Raw genomic sequence first — 18,817 nt, 5'->3', positions numbered from 1 at the left:
GAGCAAACTCTAAATGGCAAGTTGTAAATAGACATGAAAAGGATGGGTAATAATTAAGGTAGGGTAATAGAAGCATTAAATACCAAATAGGCTAACAGGGGAGAATGATCCCTGAATAAGGAGAAGCCCATCGTCTTCAACCTCAAGGCTCCAAACAGCAGCGGAAACCAGGGAAGAAGAGGAACCAGCGGCAGCGGCAGCTCATCGACTTCAACCTTACGAAACCCAGCCACAACTCCAAAACTCTCCTCCTTGCAACTGAGAAAAAGATCGGGCGGAGGCGGTGATCTGCAACCTGTAACAACCAGTGCACGAGAACAAGGAGAATATTTCTTCTTCCTTACTATACCAGGTGGTGATTGTGGAACCATAAAAACCCATTCTCATGATAGATTCATCGACAAGGACATATATCAGTAAATTGATTAGGGCAGATACCATCTATCAGTAGATTGAGTAGATAGCAGCAACCCGAAGACCAGGGAGATCATAAACCATAAACCAGCAGCATACATCATCAACAAATACAGCAGCAGTGGGCATCAAACCAGAGAAAATCTTCCAAAAACACCAGCCGAGAGTAAAAAACATAAGTGATTTTGCACCACCAAATATCAGGGGGTCAGATGGACCCCAAATACCAGCCGAGTGACTTTCTTATAGAGGGAAATGATGCCTCAATAGTTGGAACAGATCTGCTGGCCAAACATGGTGGAAACCAGAAATCAATGGGAAGAAAAATCTCCCAAAAAAAAATAGAGTATCATCCTCTAGTATTGATTAGCAGCAGATTGTAGAGAGATTTAAAATTAGGGAAAGGCTTGGATGATCAATTCACCCCAAGCACCTCTTTATTTATAAGAGTAATAAAAGAAGAAAAATATGTACATAAGCAATGTGGGACTAAACCACATACACAACAAATAAATAAACAAAGGCAAATAAAGGGAAAAAAGTCCAGAATACCCCCCACGGTATTCTGACCCATATATCTAATGCTCCCCCTCAAGTTGGAGCATATATATCATGCATGCCCAACTTGACTAAGATAGGATGAAACAACTTGTTACTCGGTCCTTTAGTGAACACATCAGCAAGTTGATCAGTAGTCTTCACAAAAGGAACACAAATGAGGCCGGCTTCAAGCTTTTCTTTGATGAAATGTCGGTCAACTTCTACATGCTTAGTGCTATCATGCTGGACAGGGTTATGAGCAATGCTAATGGCAGCCTTATTGTTCATAGGAAGATGGACAGCAACACCAATATCCTGTAATAATCCTTTAAGCCATAGAAGTTCACAAATGCCTTGGGCCATCGCACGAAACTAGGCTTCAGCACTGGACCTTGCCACAACATTCTGCTTTTTGCTACGCCATGTGACAAGGTTCCCACCCACAAAGGAACAATAGCCAGAGATAGACTTCCTGTCAGTAGAACCAGCCCAATCGGCATCAGTATAAGCTTCAATCTTGAGGTGACCATTGGGAGATAAGAGGATTTCCTTTCCTGGAGCAGACTTCAAATACCTCAAAATACGACGGACTGCATCCATATGAGAGGAATAGGGATCATGCATGAACTGGCTCACCATATTTACAACAATTGCAATATCAGGTCTTGTGTGGGAAAGGTAGATCAGTTTGACCACCAACCGCTGATAACCACCCTTGTCAACAGGTTCACCCTCTTTCTCCTTAAGTTTTGTAGTAGCATCTATAGGAGTATCTGAAGGATGACAACCTAGCAGCCCTGTCTCAGTCAATAGATCAAGGACATATTTTCTTTGAGAAAGAAAGATGCCCTTTGAAGAGCGAGCAACTTTTATCCCTAGAAAATATTTTGGAGGGCCTAGATCTTTGACCTCAAACTCACGGCTAAGGAGAAGCTTTAGATCCCTGATAGCAGCACCATCATTACCAGTCACCACGATATCATCCACATAGACTATGAGAAGAGTAACCTTGTCACCAACTCGTCTGATGAACAAGGTGTGATCAGCATTGCTGTGCTTATAACCTGCTGAAATCATAGCCTTATGAAATTTGCCAAACCAGGCCCTAGGGGATTGCTTCAGCCCATAGAGAGCACATTTCAACTTACAGACCCTGCCCCTAGTCCTGTCATCAGAGAAGCCTGGTGGAATGTCCATATACACCTCCTCCTCAAGCTCCCCATGGAGGAAAGCATTCTTTACATCTAACTGCTGAAGATCCCACCCAAGATTTGCAACACAAGATAATAACACTCTGATAGTGTTGAGTTTTGCCACAGGTGCAAAGGTCTCTTGATAGTCAATTCCATAAGTCTGAGTGAACCCCTTTGCAATCAGACGTGCCTTATACCGATCCACTGAACCATCAGCTTTCTGTTTAACCACGAAGACCCATTTACATCCCACTGATTTGTTCCCTGGAGGAAGAGCCACAAGATCCCACGTATTATTTTTTTGTAGTGCTCTCATCTCTTCCAACATTGCTGCCTTCCACTTTCCATCTGTATATGCTTCCTGCCAAGTTTTAGGAATAGAGACAGAAGAAAGAAAAGATACAAAAGCACGAAAAAGAAGGAGAAAGAGAGCTATAAGAAACAAAGCGAGATATGGGATGTAAAGTGCAAGTCCTAGTACCTTTGCGATGAGCAATAGGTAGGTCGGAAGAGGAGGGATTACCAAGAGATGAAGGATCCGGGTCTGGAGCCGGCAATTGGATGGGTATTTGTGCTAAAGTGGGTTGCAACTGCCCTCTGTTGGATCTGCCCCTTGTATAGGTGATGATGTTGGAGTTGTCAATTCTCTTCTGAAATTCACCAATAGTTCTCTGGACTGGGGTCAGCTCCTCCTGGATAGGAACATTAGCAACACTATTTTCTATGGTCTCCCCTTGTAAAGGATTCCCATCAGGTGAGGGAGGAACAGCCAGAGGATGTTGGTCATCCAAAGTGGCTGGGCAGCAGCCGTGGGTGTTAAAGAAGGCTGGACAGTAGCCAGGGTTGGAGGTAAAGTAGGCTGGGCAGCCTGAGGAGCCTCCGGTAGAGGAAGCTCAAAAGGCACATCTTCACTAGAACTCTCCCCCTGAAGAGGTGGCGAAGAATAGTAAGAAAGGGACTCATGAAAAATAACATCCATACTAACCATGGTACATCGGAAAGGGGGATGGTAACATTTATAACCCTTCTGGGTCGGAGAATAACCCAAGAAAATACAACAAAGGCCCTTAGGTTTAAGTTTTCCAGGAGATCTAGTATCCCTAGCATAACATACACAACCAAACACCTTGGGAGGCACAATAAATGAGGAATGTCCCATTAAAACATCAGAGGGGCTACGAGAGTTAAGAACCCTAGAAGGCAGCCTATTGATGAGATAGGCGGCAGTGAGATCTGCATCCCCCCAATATTGAGATGGGACATTCCTCGCAAACATCAAAGCCCTGGCCATCTCTAACAAGTGACGATTTTTCCTTTCTGCCACACCATTCTGGGCAGGGGTATCAACATAACTAGTTTGATGAAGAATGCCATGATCAGCCAAATATTTTTGAAATTGTGATTTTGTATACTCTGTTCCATTATCACTTCTCAAGACTTTGAGAGTGGCCTGGAACTGAGTTTGAATCATTTTATGAAAATGCTGAAAACATGAAAAAACTTGATTTTTTGTGTGTAAAAGATACACCCAGGTATGCCTAGAATGACAATCAATGAAAGAGACAAACCAACGATGGCCAGAAATAGATGGTTTACAACTAGGGCCCCAAACATCAGAATGCACCAAATTAAAACAAAAAGAACTCCTTTTATTAGAAATGGGATACTTGATACGTGTTCTGGCCAACCAGAACACAAGCCTCACAAAAAAAATCATCCTTAGTACGAAGGGTGACAAACTAGGAAATAAATGAGCTAAAATTCCTAAAGGGGGGTGACCTAACCTAGAGTGCCACTGGTAGAGTTCAGAAGAGACTATGGAGTTCTGGTGTGGTGGAGCAGGCAATGGTGGTGGAGAGAAGCGACCGTCATCAAGCAGGTATAGCCCACCGTGCACTTTACCCAATCCAATTGTCTTCCCAGAGTCCAGATCTTGAAACACACAATGAGAAGGAAAGAAAGTGACTTTGCAGTTAAGATCACGAGTACTACTACTAATGGAAAGAAGGTTAGTAGTAAAGTTAGGAATGTGCAAAACAGAAGACAAGGGAAGAGAGGAAGTGCAGTTGATGATTCCCTTTCCAGATATGGATGAAAGAGAACCATCAGCCACCTTGACCTTGTCTTTCCCAGAAGTGGGAGAATATCTGTGAAACAAACTAGAGGAGCCGGTCATATGATCTGTAGCTCCAGAATCTACGATCCAAGGATGGGAAGCTACAAAAGCATAATGACCTCCAAATGGAATACCTGACCGGGCAAAGTGTGAACCTGAAGGAGCAGAGGAATTGGCAGTAGCTGATTTAGTAGAGGCAGCAGCAGCGGAAGACCTTAGCATACGTAGGAGTGCCTATAGATCATCCTGGGATAGACCAGTGTCAGTAGCAGGGGCTGTAGTATCAGTCTCAGTCTGATGGGCCTTAGTCTTTGTCTTGGTCTTTGTCTTAGTAGCCCTTTTAGCTTCAAAATCAGCCGGTTTCCCATGAAGTTTCCAACACTTTTCTTTGGTGTGATAGGGTTTGTGACAATGCTCACAAACAATAGTCCCTGTAGTAGAATCACCAAGAGAAGCAGTGCCACTAGGGGCAGGAATGGCAGGGGCAGCAGCCTTGAGAGCTGATCTGTCAGTAATAGGAGGGTGTAACATGGCAGCCCTCCGGTTCTCCTCAGAAGACACCAATGCATAAGATTGTTCAAGTGTGAGAAAAGGCTTATGACCCAACACCTGAACACGGATTTGATCATACTCCACATTTAAGCCAGCCAAAAAATCATATACTCTGATCTTGTCCACGTGCTTCTTATGGGAAGCAATATCAGCCACTGTAGTAGGGTAGAAGTCAGAGAAATGGTCCAACTGTTGCCATAGACTGTGGAGAGTAGCATAGTATTTTGAAACTGAAAGGTCTCCCTGAGTGGTGTGAAGGACCTTCTTCTGGAGTTCATATACTTGGGCATCATTGCCAAGCTGCCCATATGTTTCCTTGCACGCAGCCCAAATCTGGGAGGCATTGTCCAGAAGAAGAAAGTTATGCTGTAAATCTGAAGTCATAGAGCCTATCAGATAAGACATGAGAACACCATTATTGGCAAGCCACTTTTCCTGAGCAGGTCCTTGTTCTGTGGGCATAACACAAGTGCCATTAATATGGCTGGTGAGACCACGGCCTGCAATAGCAAAGGAGGCAGATCTGGACCATAGGAGGTAATTCGAGCCATCAAGTTTAATAGGTTTTGGTGGGAAGCTGTGGTAGTCTGTCTTATTGTGACCATCATTAAGTGACTGATCTGAAGTAGTTGAAGAATTAATCGAATCACCCATACTGGCAGCAAATAAGTCCAATATTATCCTCAAATTAAAGGCTGAACCACCTCTCCAAAAATCAGAACCAGCAGCACAGGAAGAACCCTATATCGATATTGTCAGGGTTTTGGAAAAACCCTGAATTGTGGAAATCGATAAAGGGACAAGAGAGGGACAAAACGGCAGATAAATGGCTGCAACTGAAGTCGATTGACCCTTTATAATTGAGAAAATAACCTGCAGAAATTCAGGTCCAATAGGCAGCAGCAGCCCCAAGATCGATAGATGTCAGGGTTTTTGAAAAAACCTTGTGATGGTGTATCGATCTCAAAGAGGTCTTCAAAACTGAACTGTGGAAGCCCAAATTGCAGTCGAGTGTGTCCTTATAAGTGTAGAATCAGTCCTGCAGAAGCAGAACCAAAGTGCAGCAGCAACAAGCAGCCCCACACCCAAAGTCGACAATTGTTAGGGTTTTGGAAAAAACCCTGAAGATGGAGATCGATTGGGAGTGGAGGTCTTCAATGAAGGAGAAGATATGCTGAATAGATGCTGGAGAGGGTGCTGAAGAAGCTCCAATAAGTGAAGAACAGCCTGCAATAATGGTAGGGGTTGATCTTCGAAAAAACCTTGAAGACTTCAATACAGCAGGTAGGGTCCAGCAGCTATTGAGCAGGGATTAAATCATGGAAAACAGAAAAAAGAGGTTGGGAGGGGCAGCAACTAGGTCATACGACCACCTCTTGTAGTGCTGCCCTTAGGGAAGAGGGAGAACCAAGGAGAGAATCAAGGAGAGAAGGGGGAAAACGATGGAGAAGAGAAGGAGAGAAAAAAAATTGATGGGGTTGGTCCCTAATTCGAAATCTGCTCTGATACCATGTAGAGAGATTTAAAATTAGGGAAAGGCTTGGATGATCAATTCATCCCAAGCACCTCTTTATTTATAAGAGTAATAAAAGAAGAAAAATATGTACATAAACAATGTGGGACTAAACCACATACACACCAAATAAATAAACAAAGGGAAATAAAGGGAAAAAAGTCCAGAATAGCCCCCACGGTATTCTGGCCCATATATCTAACACAGATGATAGTGGTTCTGTAGCTTCTGCTAGAAAACGAGAGTCAAATAAAGTAAACCAGCAAGGAAAACAAGACCTTCACGTAATGAGAAAAACAAATCAGCTACACCGCCAAAGGTATCAATACTGAGAACCAGCCACAAGAGGAAATCGAGAACCAGGGATCGATTCAAGTGGGCAGCAGCAACAATCAACAGAACAAACTGACACACGATTTCCAAATAAATAAACAAGAATGAAACAAGTAGGAAACCCTAGTTCTTCTTTGCTTTCTCTGAACTAGGGTTTCTCCATAGATTAGAGAACCTTGAAACGACTCTCAAACCGGCAATCTTAAAGAGAATTAGTCACTAGTTGCCTAGCTTTGATACCATGTAGAAAACCCTAACCAGTAACTTCAGAGAGGAGAAAAGATGGAAGAAGACTATTGAGAAAACGGAATGACTTAGATTCATTGATAGGTAAGCCCCTCTATTTATAATAGAGGGGAAAGTTACAAAGGGACTAAAATAGGCGTTGTGGGACTAAAACCCACATAGTCGACTGTACCTAATAACATAATAAATAAACTAACCCCAAACGGACCAAAATACCCCCACGATATTCTGGATTACATATTCCAACAATTTATAACTTCATGGAAACAAGAAAAATAGGAAACCCCTATGTATGGTAGGGAGAATCCCTTATAACTTTAAGTTTCTCCTCAGAATAGAAGCTATTCTAAAACATTACAATATAGAAACTAACTACTTTCACTTATATGACTTAAATCCCTTTTGGGCTTATAGAATTGGGCCATTACAATAGTAAACCCAAAAATATAAAGCCCATGGCCCATACAACCCATTGGGCACTCAAATTAAGCCTATTAATCTATTCTTGGTCCAGTTTGATGGCCTGGTTTGCTGCTGGACTTTTTGTTCTTTTTATCAACATCACAATTAATTTCCTATATTTCTTCTTACTTTTTGGCCACGAAAAAAATTCAAATGCTCCTTATTTTATTAACTTCTCTAACAACTAATGCCACAGATGGACTTTGCCTTTCACAGTTGTGCCAACAGCTCTTGGGACTGCACTGGATATAAACCTGAGCAATGCTTCTCTTGTTTTCATCTCTGTTACATTTGCAACTATGGTTTGTTGTTCATCCTTCCTTTTTTTTGGTGTGTAATGATTCATTGTCCTTTTCGTTTTAAATGGGACTTTATATTTTCATTGTGTAATTTAAAATGTATTTATTGTTTATGTTTTTTTCATTTTGTACTAATAGAAAAGGGAGTTTCTGAATGACACATCTATAGGTGTATTTAGAACTTGACACCATTTAATTGTCCATTGTCTTATTCTCAAAAGGTTTTTAAGATGGGGGTATAAAAGGGGTTTCAACATTAAATTGAAAGTGACATATCATTATGACATTATCAAAAGGTGTCATTGTCATGCATATTTTTCGGGTACGCATTTTAAATGATACTATTACCCTCATTTGAAAAAAATTGTATGTCATACCAAAAGGGCAAAAAAGTAAGGTTACAAAGGTGTCAATAAGAAAATCCCAATAGAAAATGAGATTTTGTGTGTGTGTGTGTGTTTTTTTTTTACATTTAATGTATCTCTAAATTATAACGTATCTATTGTCTATAATGTTCTCTTTTTGCACTAATGGAAAATGAGACTTTGTATTTCATGTATTTCCTACTCTATTTAAAACTTAAATTCAATCTCTTTTTTGCAGTGTAAATCTGCATCTCCTATTTTTCTCCTCCTATTTGCCTTTGCATTCAGGTGAGTTCCTTGTCCATTGAATTTACTACAAATCCCATTTGCAAACCATGTCATATGAAAGTTTCACTACATGAGAGACACTGTTAATTATAGGGCCCCCCCAGCCCATGTATGGGACTTGCTGTCACACCCCCATCTCAAGAAGAGATAAAATAATAATAAACTCGGGGTATGACTAGGACGACACATGTCATCCTACAACATCACTAGGATCTCGAATGCAGTGGCTTGAATCACAATCAAACAAACATATAAATCTCATAAATGTCAAAGTGCGGAACGAAGAAATATTACATTTCATCAATAAAGGAAGTTGCGGAAGCGTTTAATAATAGTTACAAAATGTTCAATCGTCTAAGTGATAACTAGTACAGTTATTACAGCTTATCTCGACTGACCATTTAATAAATACTCAATAATATGTATAACAGTACAAGTGTATACATAAAAAAATATGAACAAAGAAGTAAGTCAAAAGAGGAGCAACTCCTCGAATCAATATGCCCCGTAGGCACAATCATCACAAGGGCACCCGTCGCCATGATCCTCAATCACTAACTCTGGGTCTTAAAAACAACGGAGTCATACTCCGAAGAATGAATCTCAAGGTTCGCCACATATCCGTCATTTGCAATCACATCTAAATGGTGTACACAAAGATGGGTAAGCTCCACTGAGCCCAGTGAGAGGATGGGGAATATACAAACAATAACATATAGTCTATGATGCATGGATTCATTACTTAATTAGCCACCTACCAATCAATCTAAGTCATTAGGTTCATGTTACTGCAACAACTCGGGGAACATCGCGGATCACTTATCTTATCACCACGATGAAACCTCAATTGTTACCTTGGGCCCGCCCCGGTCGAAGCCACATGTGTAACACCTCATATGCAGGTCATGAATATTTTATTTTTATATTAGGTGTCCTGGAATGTTATACCCGCACCCAAACTACACCTTAATTCTTCGGGCCACCTTGAACTTTCATTGGTAGATGTTGCGGCGCTGCCAACGGTCAACACTTGTGACTTTGGGTCATGACAGTTAAGGAGATAACTGGAATAAAAGGGTGGAATTTCGATGTGATGGGTGATGTGACCGCGTGAAGGTGAGCATTTAATCCTTAAATATCATGTGTACGTGCTCCCTTAACCCTCAAAAGGTGGGCCAAAGCCCGGAGTTTATTACCTTAGGTTTACCCTATTTATGCAGGATTGGACCCTGAGCTGGACCCACGGGGGTGAGTCCACACTTGCCATAAGATTTATTGTGGGTAAGGTGTCGTGGGCCCCACTATCTCTTTTTATATTTTAGTGTGGGGTCTTAAAATATCTTAGGGACCCACTAGAGTCTAATTGAGGGTTTTGGAGTTTTGTGGATTAATCAAAGATCCACTCACTAAGCCTTTAATGTTATTCTATCTATCCACTCACCTATTCACTAAGCACCCACTAACTAGCTATTACACTTGGGGTTATGACCATTAAGTGGTCATAACTCATCTAACCTAGCAAAACCGTGGAGGTGAGGAGAGAAAGGAAAAGAGAGGAAAAAGAGAAAGGAAAGGGGAGGAAGAAGAAAAGAGGAGGAAGGAAGTGAAGATCCTTGGGCTTATGCAACCACTCTACCTAGGAGTTATTGCTTGGACAAGGTAGGTCCTTGAGTATATCTCTCTCTCTCTCTCTCTCTCTTTCTCTCTTCTTTAATTTCTTTTTGGGTTTGTAGATGAAGCCATTTAGGTTGGGGGTTTTGAACCTAGGGTTCCATTTGGAACCCAAGGATGTTTTTGGGTTAGTATCCTCCCTACTTGGAGGCTTGAAGCTAGCCTTGAGTCTATTCTCTTCCCTTTTCTGGATCTTAATTTTTGGATCTAGGGTTCTTGGTGGAGAAACCCTAGATTTGGGGTTTTGATGAAATTATCCTTTGAACCCAGCAACCCTATGATAAGGGTAGGGTATTATGACCCTAGGTGGCTTATAGACCTTTTCCCCGAGTCCTTGTGGGCTGAAACCCAAGAGAAATCGAGTTTGGGAGCTTGCATGTGGTGCATTTCGGATTCTGCAGGGTGCTGGACCCTGTGGTGGACTTAGACCAGAAACCACAACCAGAGTTCACCCCTTCTCTGCCTGCAGCTGGACCCAGTGGTGGACTCAGACCAGAAACCACAACCAGAGTCCACCCCTTCTCTGCCTGCAGATGGACTCAGGCCAGGATCCACCCAAGAGTCCAGTTCTTGGGTTTTAGAGTATTTTGCCCGGGGTGGACCCAGGCACTGTGCCTTCACTCAAGAGTCCACCTAAACTCTATTGTGTTACCTTTAAGCCTAGACTTTGAGACTCCTCTTACCTCACCTAACTCACTTTGTTACGCTTCTTTAGGCACCATTACTCTTACGGTGAGGCTTATCATACATTGATCGACGATGAACCCTAATAAACGAATTCGCGACCTAATAGGTGAGTGGGTGTGGATTTGATTTAATTTGGGAGTGTTTTGCATTATGTTATGCTTGTATGCCATTTTTCATGCATACTCATTCTTGCATTATTATAACTATGTTTGTGGAAATTACGAATGTATGCGTTATGAATGTGGCTTGTTAATGTCTTTATCATGTTTATAATTGGTCTGTCATCCACCGTGTCGTGCTGGTACCCTGGTGATAGATGGTATGGGACGTTGATGCACCTGGAATACCTCTCGATACGATAGTATCATATTGCATCATATGGTTAGTGCTATTATATGGTTTGTCGTGCGCCGTGTTGTGCTGGTACCCGGGTACTGGATGATATGGGACGTTGATGCACATGGAATACCTCTTGACACGATAGTTCATATAGTATGGTTAGGGTTACTGTCACGCCCCTATCCCGAGCATATGCCACAAGCACAGTCAAGAGGGTGATTAGGATGCACACGTCACCCAAAACCTACTAGGATCAACGACACAGTGTCCTGGCACCTAATAAACACCCAAAGCCACACCCAATAATTACATTGAGTAAAAAGGAAATACAATTCCAATATCTATCAGTCATGATAAGCGAAAGAATTAATTATATAAGTAGTTACAATATGTTCAGCCATCTAGGTGATAACATAATAATAGTACTGGCGTTGGCTGACCATGACCTAACTACTGAAAACTATAATAAATTAATACAAAAAGGGTTCATAACGGGCTCGACGCCCCAAAAGAATCAAAAGATAGGGAGATATCCCTGAAAGTATCAGTGCCCATAGGCACAATCATCGCAAGGGCAACCGTCGTCGTGTTCCTCCGACACCTAACCAGGTTCCTCTACACTAATACAATCATAATCTGTAGGCTGTACATCCAGGCCAGCCAAATAACCATTACCTGCATCAAAATCTAAAAAATTGTGTACACAGGGGATTAGCTCCACTGAGCCAGTGAGGGGAAAGGGGAGTGCACATACAAACAATCACAAATAGTCTATGATGCATGAAATGTTAAATTCATATTTTCCACCTAGCAAGCAATCTAAGTCATGGCGTATGCTATTGTGATAACTCGGGAGACATTGAGAGTCACTTATCCTATCGCCCCAGTGAAACCTCAATTATTACTCGGGACCTGTGTTGGAAGAAGTCATCATGACCACCCAGTGGCAGACCCCGATAGCCATTACTACCCCTGTCCTGGCCTCTCCCACCTCCACAGACCACAGGTGCTCAGACTATCCAACACCTAAACCCCTGTTAGCAAGGGTCGTAGCATAAGGAACAAGCATCCTAACCACAGTTATACTATATGCAATTTCTATTGTCCCGAGAGGTATTCTGGGTGCATCAACGTCCCATTCCATCTAGTACCCGGGTACCAGCACTGCACGGCGCATACAGACCAGGATGGCAATCATGGAATCGTTATATTTATATAAAAGTAATGGGGTTCCGGTACCAGCGTGACTGGCACCAAAATCCAATATCACAATATAAAACATCATGCTCACATTTCATTAATTCGTAATCACAGATTTCACATGCAAGATGTAATATTTCAAGAATGAGTATAAACATGGAAATCAATATTTAAATTTAATAAATGCATTCCTATAGATGTATATGCCAATCCCAAACATCACCCAAAGCCCACTCACCGATTGTTTGATTGTTGTTTGGTGAGGTCTGGTGCACGCAACCCCGTATATAATCCAATGTTTGAGAATGCCTGGAAATAATGTTAGGAGTATATAGATGGGTTCCACAAAAGATCCCAATAAAAGAATGTGATTTGGGCCAAGACAGCAGGAATGGAGCCAGACGGGTGAATCTGGTCGTGGATCCACCCAGGCCATGCCCAGAAAATATATGGAACGGACTCACGAGTGGATGAGGAACGTGAGTCCGCTCGTAAATCCGTCCCAAGCCTGAGACACGCCCAAGAACAATTTAGGATTCTGGGTTTCGAGCAGATTCATTTTAGGTGGGTCCGCTCGTAACTCCGCCCAAGGGGAAAGCCGTAATAGGCTGAACGGACTAACAAACGGATACACGATAGTGAGTCCGGTCGTTCGTCCGCTGCTCCTCTTTTGCTCAGCAGAGAAGAGTAACACCTCCAGCCCTTCATTTATGAACCCAGTAGGGTTTTGGGGTAGAGAAGGTGAGCTTAGACCTTCGTTGGAGGTCTACCACACGAAGTCCAACGAGAATCACCTAGGGTGTCATGGATTTAGATTCATTCCCAAGGTTTCTTTCAAACCTATGCTAGGTTTAGAATGCTTGAACAGCATAGGGTCATTCAAAAGTCATAAATGCACTAAAGAGGGGGAATAGAGGTTCAAAAGGGAGAAATCAATGAGGTTCCAAGAACTCTCAAGAGAACCCTCATGCTTGGGATCGATCCTCATAGGATTTCCAAACCTAGGAATGGAAGAGAGGAAGAGGTAGGTGAGGTCATTACCTTAAGGTTGAACCAATCGATGTTCACCATCTCCACAGCCTCTCAAGCCCCTTCTTCTCCAAGCCTTCAATGCTCCCTCAGCTCTACGGTTTGAGTAGGTAGAGAAGTGAATGGGTTTGAGAGATTAAGTCTTAGGTTTAATACTAATCTCCCACCTTAGGGCTTGTTTGGTTTAAGGCTTAAAGAGTTAAAACTCATTAAAAAGGTTTACTTAGCCTATGGGTCCACCCAAAGGCAACCTACAACCCAAGGAGAGACAAGGATGAGGCCACCCTCGTTCAGGAGGCTGAGCTAAAGTGTCCGAGGTGTGAGGTGTGGGTCCCTCACCAAGAAAACACACAAAACCCTGAGACAGTATGGGCGGACTAATGATAAGATGCAGTGCTGTTGAGTCCGTTCGTGCGTCCGTTGCTGCTGTAAGGGCAGAAACATAAGGGAAAAGTGTCGGGCTTTGACCCACACTTCGGGGTCGACTAGAGTAAGACTCAGTATTATTTACAAGATTAAATCTTACCCCTGGATCGTCAGGACATGCCCTTCGTGATTCCGAACAACTTCCCGATCACAGTACTAAGCTCATCTCCAAAGGAGGTATCTAACTGCGGGGACACAGGGTAAGCCTTTCGATACTCCTCACTTTGTGGACTCGCGCTGGGAGGATGATCGACGAAATCACCATCGATAAATCTTCCCCACTACCGGTTTAGGAACCTCTCCTCCACAGGCAGACCCGTGATGTGGTCAATGATCTTGTAACTAGGTTTGACCACAAGCGAATACAGCTCACCAGTATACACGGCAGCATAATCTACACGTCATGAGACAGAAAACAGTATTAAATAATAATTCTATGCGTGGGTGTAACATCCTCCCCACCTTACAAGAATTTCGTCCTCGAAATTGTCGTACCTTGTAGAAATCCCAGGGAAGGGTATTTCACTCGCATTTCCACCTCGGCTTCCCAAGAGGCTTCTTCTTCCGTGTGATTGCGCCACTTTACCTTCACATAATGAATAGGTCGGTTGCGGAGATTCACTACCTTACTATCTAGGATTTTCTCGGGCTGTTCCTTATATGACATGTCTGCCGCCAACTCTGGTGGATCCTTAGACAGGATATGGCTGGGGTCATGTACATACTTCCGCAACATAGATATGTGAAAGACGTCGTGTACGCCGTCGAGAGATGGTGGGAGTGCTAACCGATATGCCACCGGTCCAACCTTTGCAAGAATCTCGTAAGGCCCAATATACCTCGGGCTTAGTTTACCCTTCTTACTGAACCGCATTACGCCTTTTGTAGGCGACACCTTGAGAAATGCCTTGTCACCAACAAGGAACTCTAGATCCTTTCGCCGTTGATCGGCATAGCCCTTCTGCCTAGACTGGGCAGCTTTAATTCTCTCCCGGATCAAATCTACTTTTTCACAAGTTGCTTGTATCAGTTCCGGCCCAAGAATGCGCCGCTCACCTACTTCGCCCCAATACAAGGGAGTCCGGCACTTCCTTCCATACTGTGCCTCAAAGGGTGCCATCCCAATAGTAGCTTGGTAACTGTTGTTATAGGCAAACTCGATAAGTGAAATGTGTTCATCCCAGCTACCCTGCATATCAATGGCGCAAGCCCGAAGCATGTCCTCCAATGTTTGTATTGTCCTTTCCGACTGACCGTCTGTTTGAGGATGAAAGGCAGTGCTAAAGCTCAACAAAGTACCCATAGATCTTTGGAACCCGCCCCAGAATTTGGAAGTGAACCTGGGGTCCCGATCTGAGATAATGCTGACTGGAACTCCATGTAGGCGAACCACGTTATCATTGTACAAACGGTCCAATCTATCCATAGAGTAGGTAACTTTGATGGGGATAAAATGTGCTATCTTTGTCAATCTGTCCATGATGACCTATATTGCATCAACACGCCTAGGTGTATGAGGTAATCCGGTGACAAAGTTCATAGTCACGTGCTCCCGTTTCCATTCCGGCACAGGTAATGACTGCAATAGTCCATGGGGACGTTGTTTATCTGCCTTCACTTGTTGGCAAGTGAGGCACCGGGCTACATATTCTGATACATCCCTCTTCATCCCGCTCCATCAATAATGTCCTTTCAGGTCCCTGTACATCTTAGTATTACCTGGGTGAATCGAGTAAGGGGATTCATGTGCCTCTAGCAACACTTCCTTTCTTAGCTGATCGTCCTTGGGAACACATAGACGATCTCTAAACATGAGGACATTACCATCCGTCAATGTGAAGTCCAGATCACGCTGTGTGTCGCCCTGGATAGCTTCAATAATTTCCTTACAATGTTCATCTGAAGCCTGAGCTGCTTTAATCTTGTCAACCAAAATTGATTGCACTGTTAAAGATGCCAAAGATAGATTAACACCCTCTACCAACAATTCCAAATCCATCTTTCTAGCTTCTTCTATCAGCTCCTTGCTGACAGCTAGAGATGCGATAGATAAGGTTTGTGATTTTCGACTGAGAGCGTCTGGTACGACATTTGCTTTGCCTGGGTAGTAATGAATAGTACAGTCATAATCCTTCATGAGCTCCAACCAACGCCTTTATCTCATATTAAGTTCCTTTTGAGTAAAGAAATATTTGAGGCTTTTATGGTCACTGTAAATCTCACTTTTCTCTCCATACAAGTAGTGTCTCCAGATCTTCAGAGCGAAGACCACGGCTGCCAACTCTAGATCATGAGTTGGATAATTCCTCTCATATTCCTTCAATTGACGAGAAGCGTAGGCTACATCTTTATCACCTTGCATTAACACACAACCGAGTCCCGACTTTGACGCATCACAGTAGACTACCATTCCTCCAGTACCATTTGGTATAGTAAGTACTGGAGCAGAGATCAGTCGCTGCTTCAGATCCTGGAAATTCTTTTCACATTCATCCGACCACTCGAATTTCACTCCCTTTCGGGTCAATCGAGTCATAGGAGCAGAGATTTTTTAAAAATTCTCGATAAATCCCCTATAGTAAGCGGCCAGACAAAGAAAACTACGAATGTCTGGCACATTCTTAGGTGTCTCCCAATCAACTACCGACTGTACCTTGCTGGGGTCAACTTCAATACCCTTTGCAGATACCAAATGGCCCAGGAAAGCCACTTGTTGTAGCCAGAACTCACACTTACTGAACTTTGCGTATAATTTCTTTTCTCTCAACCGCTGAAGTACAAATCGAAGATGGTCATCGTGCTCTTCTTCACTCTTTGAGTAGACCAGGATGTCATCAATAAACACAATAACATATTTGTCCAATACATCATGAAACACCCTGTTCATTAACTCCATAAAAGCTGCTGGGGCGTTGGTTATCCCGAAAGACATAACCAAGAATTCATAATGACCATATCGCGATCTAAACGCGGTCTTGCTGATGTCACTGTCTTTGATCTTCAGCTGGTGGTACCCCGAGCGGAGATCAATTTTAGAGAAAAGCCTAGCACCTTGCAATTGGTCAAACAAATCATCGATCCGAGGTAATGGGTATCGATTCTTAATTGTCAGCTTGTTGAGTTCACGGTAGTCAATGCACAGGCGCATACTACCATCCTTCTTCTTCACAAATAGAACAGGTGCACCCCACAGGGAAGCACTTGGCCTAATAAAACCCTTCTTCAGTAGATCATTAAGCTGTCCTTGAAGTTCTTTCAGTTCAGATGGGGCCATTCTGTACGGCGCTTTAGACACCGGAGCCGCACCGGGTATCAGATCGATCATAAATTCTATCTCTCTATCCGGGGGTAAGCGTGTAAGGTCTTCTGGAAAGACGTCAGGGAAATCCCTTACCACACTTATTTCTTCCATCGGTGTAACCTTTGCTTCAATGTCCACTACTGAGGCTAAGTAATATTGACAGCCTTGGGCTAAGAGCTTCTGTACCTGGAGAGCTGATATGATTGGGTTCTTGGGTTTCTTACTTTTATTACCTATAAACGTAAACTCACTTTCCTCTCCTGTCCTGAAAAGTATCTTCCTTTTTGCACAAATCAGACTAGCCCCATGCGTGGATAGCCAGTCCATTCCCAGAATCACATCAAAATCTTTAATGTCTAGGATGATCAAACTGGCTTCGAGTCCGTGGTCACTCACTCGAATAGGGCAAGAATGAAAAGATCGATCCAACTCAACCTTGCTTCCGGTCGGCGTACTAACCATTAACCTTTGCTCCAGTAAGACCGGTTCAATAGGTAACTTATCGGCAAAGGAGGGAGATATAAAGGAGTGTGTGTGACGCCCCCGAATCAAATAATACATAAGCAGTTAAGGAGCACACAGAAATCATGCCTGACAGACACCGAATAGCCAAATATGGTGAACCAAAATCAATAAATTTGACTAGGGTGGTTAGGTGTAGTACCTGTGATAACATCAGGATCAGACTGGGCTTCCTCATGGGTGACAGAATAGACTCGTCCCTGAGTCTTGCTCACGGGACCAGGAGCAAGTGGATGACCAGGAGTTCTTGCAGGGGAGGGTTTGGAAGTCGCTACCGGCCATGAACCCGATTATTGTGATTGAGGACAATCCTTGGCCATATGCCCAGACTCCTTGCAGTTGTAACATATGAGAGTCTGTGCCCCATAGTGAGAAGCAGGTACAGGTTTAGGCACTTGAGTTGAATCAGGCCTGCGGAATTGAATTGGAGCCGCATTGGTATAAGATCCCCTTCTTTGGAACTTGCCAAGTCCCTTAGAGTCATGGGATGATATCGGCCTCTTGCTTGCCTGGATGGCCCGATAATTCTCCCTCTGTTGGTCTTCTACCAGTTTGGCAGCTTCAACCACCTCAGCATAGGTCGGGTACTTATGCAACACCACTACAGTGCTCAGACTGGGTCTAAGTCCTCTTTTGAACCGTCTTGCTTTCACATCCTCAGTCTTCAAATGAGTCGGAGCAAAATAGAAGTACTCCTCAAAGAGTTGCTGATACTCAAGGATTGATTTAGATCCTTGGTTGAGGTTCATGAATTCAATTTCCTTCTTTTCCCGAAAGTTTCTTGGAAAGTAGTTCTCGAGAAAAGCTTCCTTAAATTGATTCCAAGTAGCATTGGGATATCTTGCCCAAAAATGTTCCTTCAAGGAATGCCACCATACATCAACGTCGCCTCGGAGTTGAAAAGTAGCACACCGGATCTTCTCGAGATCATTGCACTGTAGTACTTCAAAGATTCTCTCAATATCCCTAAGCCAAGTAGCTGGGAACATTGAGTCATGGACCAGCTCATAAAAAGTGGGAGGATGGTGCTTTCAAAATCTCTCGGAGAGTTTGGAGGCATCAACCCATTCTGGTATTACATTTCTAATTGGTAGGGCAGCCGGAGGAGGGGGAGGTGGATCTTGGTTCGCTTATGCTGCCGGAATTTCATTAGCAGCCAGCCCAGGGGGAGGGATGATAGGAGTAGCATTAGCCGGAGGATTTGGGACTCCATGTACCTGGGGTGGTACCCTTGGTCCTTCCCTACCAGCATTTTGAACCTGGGCAGTCACATCACGCATAAAAGTGCGCTGCTCATTTTGGGAATCTCGCTGTTCTCTCC

General features: G+C 43.3%; 1 protein-coding gene across 4 annotated transcripts in view; it reads left to right on the top strand.

Moving 5' to 3' along the window:
- The window catches only part of LOC122640902 (probable sugar phosphate/phosphate translocator At1g06470), an 84,866-nt gene that overhangs the window by 18,906 nt on the left and 47,143 nt on the right, over positions 1–18,817 (top strand). For all 4 annotated transcript variants that reach the window (XM_043834187.1, XM_043834185.1, XM_043834186.1 and 1 more), the window contains 2 exons: positions 7,586–7,671; positions 8,272–8,321. In XM_043834187.1, the coding sequence (XP_043690122.1) occupies positions 7,586–7,671; positions 8,272–8,321 (136 nt within the window). The remainder of the gene's footprint in view (positions 1–7,585; positions 7,672–8,271; positions 8,322–18,817) is intronic.

Source organism: Telopea speciosissima, chromosome 9, assembly GCF_018873765.1.
Source record: "Telopea speciosissima isolate NSW1024214 ecotype Mountain lineage chromosome 9, Tspe_v1, whole genome shotgun sequence".
Lineage (NCBI taxonomy): Eukaryota > Viridiplantae > Streptophyta > Magnoliopsida > Proteales > Proteaceae > Telopea > Telopea speciosissima.
The sequence above is the reverse complement of the archived record's forward strand: the minus strand, read 5'-3'. Positions and strand labels throughout refer to the sequence as shown.